Source organism: Panthera uncia, chromosome A2, assembly GCF_023721935.1.
Source record: "Panthera uncia isolate 11264 chromosome A2, Puncia_PCG_1.0, whole genome shotgun sequence".
NCBI lineage: Eukaryota > Metazoa > Chordata > Mammalia > Carnivora > Felidae > Panthera > Panthera uncia.
The window spans coordinates 12046147-12056202 of record NC_064816.1 but is presented as its reverse complement, the minus strand read 5'-3'; the positions used below and the strand labels follow the sequence as shown (position 1 = coordinate 12056202).

At 51.7% G+C, this 10056-nt stretch overlaps 1 protein-coding gene across 4 annotated transcripts in view; it reads right to left on the bottom strand.

Moving 5' to 3' along the window:
- SLC27A1 (solute carrier family 27 member 1) overlaps positions 1-9804 on the bottom strand; it is a 32880-nt gene extending 23076 nt beyond the window's left edge. Inside the window, exons 1-2 of one of the 4 annotated variants that reach the window (XM_049640201.1) lie at positions 9608-9804; positions 7949-8116 (exon numbers count right to left, since the gene is read on the bottom strand). In XM_049640201.1, the coding sequence (XP_049496158.1) occupies positions 7949-8115 (167 nt within the window). In that variant the 5' untranslated portion in view covers position 8116; positions 9608-9804. Of the gene's footprint in view, positions 1-7948; positions 8699-9607 lie in introns of those variants that run through there. The other 3 variants (XM_049640200.1, XM_049640198.1, XM_049640199.1) reach the window with 3 other exon arrangements.
- Between the last annotated feature and the right edge of the window lie 252 nt (positions 9805-10056).

Here is a 10056-nt window from a genome sequence, read left to right as displayed (position 1 = left end):
GAGCCTGCTTCCGATTCTGTGTCTCCCTCTCTCTCTGCCCCTCCCGCATTCATGCTCTGTCTCTCTCTGTCTCAAAAATAAATAAACATTAAAAAAAAAATTAAAATAAATAAATAAATAAATGGATGAGGGGCATTAAGGAGGACACTTGATAAGATGTACACTGGGTGTTATATGTAAGTGATGAATCACTGAATTCTATTCCTGAAACCATTATTACACTGTATATTAACTAACTTGGATTTAAATTTTAAAAAATAAATAAGGAAAAATAAAAATGTATCAATATTGGTTCATCAATTGTAACAGGTATACTACACTAACACAAGATCTTTTTTTTTCTTAACGTTTATTTATTTTTGAGACAGAGAGAGACAGAGCATGAGCGGGGGAGGGTCAGAGAGAGGGAGACACAGAATCTGAAACAGGCTCCAGGCTCTGAGCTGTCAGCACAGAGCCCGACGCGGGGCTCGAACTCACGGACCTCGAGATCATGACCTGAGCCAAAGTCGGCCACTTAACCGACTGAGCCACCCAGGCGCCCCACACAAGATCTTAATAATAGGGAAACTGTGGGGAATGGGAAGGGGATATATGGGAACTCTACGTACTCTGTGATCAATTTTTCTGTAAACTTAAAACTGATAATAAAAAAATGAAGTCTATAAAAAATTAAAAATAAAGTCTATGAATTTAAACAAATAATGATCATAATAAATTTTAAACTTGTAGGCATAAGTCAAATATTAACAGAAAGATTAGAAGGTGTATTTGAAGAACTATCATAGAAAGTAGGATAAAAAGATGGAGATGGCAAATTAAAAAAAAAAAAGAAAATTAGAGAACCAGCCCAGAATATCCAACATAATATTTATTCAACAAATAATTATCAAGCCAAATGCTGTTCCAGGTACTAAATAACAGGTGTTCCAAGAAGAACAAAAGAAATACAGGTGAGTAAATCATCAGTACCATTTAAGAAAACTTCCTTGCCATGAAGCTAAACAACAGACCATACAATGGATGGAAATAGCTCACCATCTTGAAAAGATCCCACAAACTTCCAGAAAGAAAAACAGATCACTATAAAAGATCAGGAATTAGGAGGGTTTCAGACTTCTCAACAATAATTATGTGAGAAGAAATGCCTTCAATACTGAAGGAAAATTATTTCCAACCTAGAAGTTTAAACCGAGACCATCAATCAAGTGTGAGGGTGGAAATAAAAATGTTTTCATACATAAAGGGTCTCAAAAAATTAACTTCTCAACCACATATCTCCCAAAGCTAATAAGAAGGTGCTCCAACAAATCAAAGGAGTAAACCAAAGAAGAAAACCACCAGGGACCCAGGAAACAGTGCATCTAACCCAAGACAGACGTAATGCCAATCCTTAGGAAGGTGGCTAGAATCAAGATTGGAATGACGGCTATTCACCAGGTGCAAAAAGTCAGTAGCCCAGCCTGGACAAATTGGAGGCTAGAAGAGAGACTTCTCCAAAAAAGGGGAAACTGAAAGCCCATCTCACGCTATAAAAGTCGTGAGAGAAGACAGATACAACTGTCATTTGGTCTTGAAGTATAGATGAATGCAAAGAAAACTAACAAATACAAAGGCAAGTAATAACCCCCCCAAAAAAACACATAAAGGTTAAGAAATTAAAAAAATGATCATAGTACACTAGTGGCTCAACTAAGAACACTGTTGCCATCAAAACAATGTAAATACTGATTACTTACCTGGCCAAATTACAATAATCAATCCTCATTACTCACAGATTTCTTAACTGCAAATTTGCCTGCTCACTAAAATTTATTTGTATCCCCAAAAATCAATGTTCATATTTCTTTCACAACCATTTGAGGACGCACACAGAGTGGCAAAAAAAAACAAAAACGTGCTGCCAGTGTGCACATTCCCAGGTTAGTTCAACAAGACAGCACTCTGCCTTTTTGTTTCAGCTCATATTGTAAATAAGCATCCTTTTGGAAGTCTATTCAGTGCCACATTTTTTTTTTTTTTTTGCATTTTTGTCCTTTCTTTGGTGATTTTGAAGCTTAAAATGGCTCCCAGGAATAATGTTAAAGCGCTATCTAGTGTTCCTAAGTGCAAGAAGGCTGAGATGTGCCTTACTTAGATAAGTTTTGCTCAGGCATGAGTTATAATGCTGTTGGCCATCAGTCCACTGGTAATGAATCAGGAATATACATATATGTATATATATACATGTATATATATACATATATATATCTCTTTTTAATGTTTATTTTTGAGAGAGAGACAGAGTGCGAGTGGGGGAGGGGCAGAGAGAGAGGGAAACACAGAATCTGAAGCAGGCTGCAGATTCCGAGCTGTCAGCACAGAGCCCGACGTGGCGCTCAAACCTGTGAACCGCGAGATAGGGACCTGAGTCGAAGTCGGTCACTTAACCAACTGAGCCACCGAAGAGACCCAAGAATATATATATATGTATTTTTTTAATGTTTTACTTATTTTTGAGAGAGAGAGAGAGAGAGAGATGTAGAGTGTGAGTGGGGGAGGGGCAGAGAGAGACAGACACACACAGAATCTGAAGCAGGTTCCAGGCTCTGAGCTGTCAGCACAGAGCCCGACACGGGGCTCGAACCCACAAACTGTGAGATCATGACCTGAGCCGAAGTCGGCCGCTCAACCGACTGAGCCACCCCGGCGCCCCAAGAATATATATTTTTAAAAAAGGAATATAGAGGTGCCTGACTGGCTCAGTCAGTAGCACATGTGACTCTTGATCTCAGGATCATGAGTTCAAGCCCCATGTTGGGCCCAGAGCTTACTTCAAAGCAAACAAAAAGAGATGGGCATTGAGGAGAGCACTTACTGGGATCAGCACTAGGTGTTGTATGGAAGCCACTAAATTATATTAAAAAAATAAATAAATAAAAAGAACTTCTATAAAATGAGGTGTCTTTAAATAGAATAAACATAAAACAAGATCATGTATTGATTGGTTGATAAAAATGTCGTGACAGGAGGTTTGCAGAAACCTAACCCAGTATTTCCTCTAGGAATGATAGCTCAGTATTTGTTGATTCAATGTTTGCAGTGGCTTTATGAGGTAGAGGGCTGAGAATCTTTCATCTGGAAGCTTGCATGACTTTCATAAAAGTAAAAATTACAAGTAAAAATGGAAAGAAAGTGCCAGTTAAGAAATATGACGGAGAATGTGGACCTGTGGGCACGGACGGCAGGAAGGTCTGATATCTTGGGAAAGAGACAGAAGACGCCCTCCCTGGTCAGATCCTGATATCCCACCCGTTCGGTAATAAGTAGACTAGCTGAGGTCAGCAGCCTCGGCATTTATTGCGCACCTACTATGTGCCGGGCGCTGTGCGAACTTTATGGCCACCCTCTGAAGCAGAGTCCTAAAATTCCCATGTGACAGATGACAGGATGAGGCGGGTGCTCAGAGAGGTGCACTAACATGCCCGAGGTCACACAGCAAGTCAGGGCAGAAGCCCAGAACCAGGACCCCCGCCAGGGTCCCTCTGCTCCTCCTGAGGCCAAAAAAGCATTAATAAAGCATTCGCCACATGTGCCCATGCTGCACACAAGAGGTGTTCAATTCATGCTTCTTGAGGGAGAGACATTACATAAGGACTATTTTTACAGATAAAGGAACTGGGACTCAGAGGGCAACTTTCCATGGGCCAGCAAGGGGCAGAGCTGAGGTCCACCCTGGCTCTGGCCATCAAGCTCCCAACCATCTGCTTACACAGCCACCAAGCCCCCCCCTCCCCCCACCAGCCGACAGCAACCAGCACCAACGCATCTGAGTACCGACCGGGTACCCAGCTCTCCTCTAAGAGCTTCCCGTGAGTGAACTTGACAGAGCACCCCAAGAACCTCAGAAGCTGGTATTATTTTTATAGCCATGGGGAAAGGACCTTCAGCAAGGCTGGGAACCACAGGAAGCAGCCCCTGCAAGGAGGCCCCCCCCCCCCCCCCCCCCCGTGATCCTGCCAGAAACAGGAATTGAGGCTATAGCCGGTCACGATCAGGTTACATGAGCATTCGGGACGGGCCCAGCTCTCACCGCCTGTCCCGTCCTGCCCTCGCCCCCATCCTTTCCGGAGTACACCCACGTGGGCAGACAGGAGACTCCAGTGCTCAGCTCCAGCCACATGCCTGGGCTGCCCCGGCCTGGCAGCAGCCCAAGCCACCCCCACCCTGGGGACAAAGAAGCCACTGTGCGCCTCTGGGCCCTTCCTGAATGAGACTTCTTCTCATCCTTCTGTTCCTTCTGCCCCCTCATGTTTTCACCCTGAGCTCCAGGACACCCGGGCAGAAAGAAACCAACAAGAATAAATGTGATCAGATTTCACGCCGCGAATACAGGATACAGAACGAGGTGGGAGAGCTGGAGTCGGGTGCTTACACGTTTTCTGAACCCTGGGTCGAAAGGCAGCTCCCCCACCACAGCACAGGGGTTAAGAACATGAACTCCAGTGCCCTGCCCTCCTTGCCTGTGCATTCCCGGGTAAGGGACCTCGTCTCTCTGTGCCTGTAAATGGGGTTAGTAGGCATCCCTTTTTTTTTTTTTTTTTAAGATTGTATTTATTTTGAGACAGTGAGAGAATGTGAGCAGGAGAGGGGCAGAGAGACAGAGACAGAGAATCCCCAGCAGGATCCGCACTGTCAGCACACAGCCCAGACATGGGGCTCAAACCCATGAACCATGAGATCACGACCTGAGCGGAGATCAAGAGTCGGACATTTAGGGGCACCTGGGTGGCTCAGTCAGTTGAACATCTGGCTCTTGGTTTGGGTTCAGGTCATGATCTCACCGTTTCGTGGGTTTGGGCACCACCCTGGGCTCCATGCTGACGGTGCGAAACCTGCTGGGGATTCTCTGTCTCTCGTCTCTCTCTCTCTGCCCCTCCCCGACTCATGCTATCTCTGTCCCTCTCAAAATCAATCAATAAATTAAAAAAAAAAAAAAAAAAAAAAGAGTTGGACACTTAACCGACTGAGCCACCCAGGCGCCCCCTTTTTTAAGTTAATTATCTATTTTTGAGAGAGAGAGAAAGAAAGAGCGCGAAGGTGGGAGGGGCAGAGGGGGAGGTGGAGAGAGAGAATACCAAGCAGGCTCTAAGTTGTCAATACAGAGCCCGACGTGGGGCTCGATCCCACGAACTGCGAGATCATGACCTGAGCAGAAACCAAGAGTCGGAAACTCAACCTTCTGAGCCACCCAGGTGCCCTTCCTTCTTTATAGGACTGTGAGAACACAAGGCCTGGTCCACGGAAAGGGCCACACAAGCTGTGTTAGTTAGCTATTGCTGTGTGACAAATTGCCTCCAAAATTACCAGCTGGAAACATTTATTATCACACATTTTCTGAAGGTCAGGAAGCCAGGAATAGCTTAGCTGTGTGGTTCGAGTGTCTTATGAGGCTGCAATCAAGGTATTGGCTGGCGCTGAGGTCATCTCAAGGTTTCACTGGGAGAGAGCCTACTTCCAAGTTCAGTCACGTGGGCCTCTCCCCAGGACTGCCTTGCATAACAGCAGCCAGCTTTTTCCAAAGGGAATGATCTGAGAGAGCACCACAGTCATGCACATTACAAACCTCGGAGGTAACAGCCCATTTCTTTTGCTGTATTCTGTTCATTAGAAGCAAGTCTCTAGATCCAGCCCGCTCTCAAAGCAGGGGGGATCATCGGAGAATGTGAAGACCAGGAAGTTGGGCCATCTCGGAGGCTGCCTCCGAGTAGACCCAGCTCCTGCCCCATCCCCAGGGGGGGACAGCCGGGCACAGACACTCTGGCTCAATGAGGCAGAGCTGGGGCCTGTGCGAGCCCAAGGGGGTAGGGAAAGGCGTGCCAGCCAGCAAACATATCTTGTGCTCCTGCGATGTGCCACCCCATGTGGAGGCCAGGGCCACAGTGACACTAAGACCAACACAGCCTCCATTGTGTCCCCACAGGGCCCGCCGTCTAGTGGGGGGAAAGAGACTCAAGAATGAAAAGGCAATAAACCAGACACACGAGATCATTACAAACGATGAATGCCGCTAGCGGTTACAAGTCAAGCTTTAGAGCCACACTGCCTGGGTTCAAATCCTGTCCCCACTACTCCCCCCGACCTGGGCGAGCGACCAAACCTTGCTGTGCCTCAGTTTGCTCGTCCGTAAGGTGGGGACAAGAGAGTACCCACACCATAGGGTTGTTGGGAGGGCTTCAAGAAGTCATGTTTAGCATGGTGCCTGGCATGGAGCGGGCACTCAGCAAATATTGGCCATCCTGCCAAGGAGCAACAAGGTTGGAGAGTGTACAGAGACGCAGGGTCAGGAGAGGGCTCTCTAAGATGACATTTAAGCTATGGCATGATGACAATGAATAGCAAGGAAGAGTGATCCAGGCAGAGGGTGCAGCACGTACAAAGGCCCTGGGGCCGAGCATGTTTAGGAACAGCAAGGCCAATGTAGCTGGAAGAGTGACAAAGGAAAGGAGAAGACGTTGTGGACACAGTCAGGAACCTCAGGTGGTGTCGATTCTAAGGGCAACAAGGAACCGTGGGAAGGTGTTGAGTAGGAAAATTCTGCAAAGGGTCCCGTGGGAGGCAACATCATAAGGCATCACCAGGCAAGAGGAGGTCCAGCGTGTGCCAGGCAGAGGGAACATCCTGAGCCTGACAAGGCAAGTTGATATGAGGGCCAGATGACACGATAAAGGTGGGGAGTGGCGAGTGGGCAGATCCCAGGATAGGTCACAGTGTCCAGCTGGAGGGTGAGTCTTTTTCCTGCAGAGGAGGGGGGTCGTGGAGGGTAGGCGAACAGAGTGCATGCTCAGATGTGCATGTCAGAAAGACCAAGGCAGAGGCAGGGACCAGCGCATGGAGAGGAAAGGACGGGTGCTGGAAGGTTCAGAACCAGTCAACTGGCAGTGGAACTTTCCCCAGCTGCACACCATCCCTGCTGCTCACAGAGCCTGTTTCTTCACCCTTAATGGGTCAGTCCCCCCACCTCCCTGAAAGGATCAGCCTCGCAGCCACAGCAGGTGCTCAGGTATTCCCATGTGGGGACTGTTACCAAGATTTGCTCGGATGGGAATCCCCCACGACACCTATTCCCCCCCCCCCCGGAAGACCCCCCCCCCAACAGCTTCTTCAAGCAAGCCCCTCAGAGACACCCCAGAGACCTTCTTCCAGGGATACCTGCCTAGGACACCAAAATCCCCTCGGGTGAGATCACAGTCTCCAGAGATTCCCCAAACAAGTCTTGAAATACACAGCAACCTCTCCACAAACCCCGAACCCCCCCAAATCCTGCACAGACTCCAAACTCTCAAAGAGCGCTCCTGCCACAGAGAAACCGGTAAATTGTCCTGTGGAGACACACACCCTTCAGGAACCCTAAAAGTCCCTTACAGGTACCCCAAAAGGCCCCTTCATCCATCACACCCGAGAAAGCCCTAAGTAAACCCAAAGTGTCTTGGCAGCCCCCAGAGACCACTGGGTCACCACTGTGGGACCCTAGGGACCTACCAGAATCCCTGAAGAGCCCCGAGAGGCCTGTCACAGTCACCAAGTCTCCACAGAGACCCCCAAATACCCAGGGCCTCCCAATCAGCCTCAGCTCTCTGGAACCCCAACCAGCTTCCCCAAAGATCTCCAAGTTACCTTCCAGTCCCCTGAAGTCTCCAGAGCAGCCCCTAGAAGCCTGAAACCTACTCATCTCCCTCCAGAGACCCTCAAACTGTCCCCTGCAGCTCCCCTCAGTGACCCCCTACCCGGCACTCTTTCAGGTCCCGGCCCCGCCCCTAACCCCGCCCTCACCTAAGCCTCGCCCCCAGTATCCAAAACCCCTCTCCCCAAGCCCTCAGGACCCCCCCAATGCCGCCGCTGCAACCTCCACCTCTGACCACCCCCAGGACGCGCAGCCGGCGGGGGACCAGGCCCCGAATGCACTCACAAGAGGTCCCGCCTCGCGGTCTTGCAGACGATACGCAGGAAACGCCAGCCGCCGCCGCCCACGTACACGCCGAGCGCCGCCGCTGTGCTCCAGGTCCACGGAAGCCCCAGCAGCCACAGCAGCACCAGCGAGACCACGGAAGCCGAACCTGCACCCGGAGCCCGCATCCTGGGGAGGCGGAGAGCGCTGAGGCCGCGGGCCGCTGGGGCCCCGCCCCACAGCCAACCGGGCCCCGCCCCCCGGCCCCGGCCCCGCCTCTTCGGGGAGCCCAGGCCACCGCCTTCGGGTTGGGCCCCGCCCTCCTGCCTAGAATTGGCCGTGTTCCGGACAGGCTCCGCCCCTGGATCAGGGCCCCGCCCCCATCCCATGTTGGATACAGGCTTCCTGGTTCCTAACCCTCCTCAGGCTTCTTTGCCAATCATTATTACAGGCCACGCCCTCAGACGCAGCTCTTCCCCTCCGTCAGTCACTATCAAGCCCTGCCCCACTTCTTGACCTAGAGGCTGGACTCTGAACCCAAGCTCCACCCTCACGACCTGGCTCCAAGCATGGGCTCCACCTCTTCCCTACCACGGACCCAGTCCCTTCCCCGTAACTTGACCAGCTCTTCCCCATGCCTTGACCTAGCCGTTGTCTTCAGTTACAGGATCTTCCCCGTTCCCAAGCCTGTCCAGTCAACAGGTCCTGAGCTTTCCCCCGAAGTCCCGCTTCTACCCTTCCTCCGCCACCCATTGGCCCCGCCCCCAGTTAACGATCTGGTCCCGCCCACAAATGTATATCACGCCCATTCCACGCTAGGCCCCTCCCCTAGCCCCGGGCTTCGCCCGCCCCCTATCCCAGGCACAGGTTCCACCCCTGGCCACTGGCTCCTCCCTCGAGCTTTACCCCAATCGTCACCCTCCGGGCCCCACACTGGCCCACCTAGCGCCCTAGGCCCCTCCCCACCTGCCAGCCCAGGCCCGCCCCAAGGCCCTCTTCCGACTTGTCAAGCGCCGGAGCTCCTCAGCCCCTTAGCCAAGGCCCGCCTCTTTCCGGAGGCCACGACCATAGAGAGAGGCCCCGGGCCAGAGAGACGACGGCCAACGAGACCCCGGGGCTAGAACGGCCCAGAGACGGCCGCAGCTGTCTTCAAGACAACCAAACTGCCCTCCCTCCGCCCGCCCCCGCGCGGCGTTTAGAAAGCACGTGCTCCCGCAGCCTAGGGGCGTGGCTTCGGGTTGAGCTTTAGATGGCACACGGATTCCTACCCCCGGGCACCAGAAAATCCCAGTTCACACTCAGGGCCTGTGTGTACTGGATTCTTGCCCCAGTTTGTCCTATATCCAAGCACCATAGCCTCTTGGGTCTTAAATACACATTCCGGGGACCCGAAGAGTCCTAAACTCACAGCCTAGGACCCTCAGAAGGTTCTAAACCCCATCTGTCTTAATGATCCATTTCAAGGACCCAACTAATCCCAAACCTATATCGCAAAATCTCGTCAGTTAAATCTCTTTAACACCCCAAGAGCCCAGGGAGGGCAAAATCCACACACCAGGGTCCCCACACCCTCCCGTACCCAAGGTCCTAAATGCCCACCCAGAGACCCAAAAGCCCTCCTCCTGATCAGGCACGGGCTAGCGCCCGCCTGACTGCCCACCACCCTGGTCCCTGGCTGACCTGGAGCGGCTCACAGACCCTCAGTCTTGGCCGGATCCCCGTGGGTTCCCAGAAGCTCAGGCGGGGACGATGAGGCCAAGACAGAGAACTCCAAACCTAGCCCGAGAAGGTGGGTCCTCCAGACCCTCTGTTTCTGCAGACTCCTGAGCCCTGCTCTGCCTGCGCTATGCCCATGTAGGCCACTGCCTTGGATCCCTCCCTCCAAGCTCCCCCTCCTCTGCCCCCCTGCCCACCCCACCCCTGCTTGTTTTCTGCCTTGGCTTTGGCCGACCTTCCCAGCGCTCTCCTTGGGAGGCGGCCAGGGCCGGCTTCCAGCGCCATTTGGAGGACAGGGCTGGGCAGGCTCCCACCCCTCCCACGTGCTACCATTGGTGCCTGCGGCTGCCCAGGGTGGGTGGAATCGGGGGCAAGGAGGCAGATCGGGGGGACAGGCCCAGAGCCAGCCACTG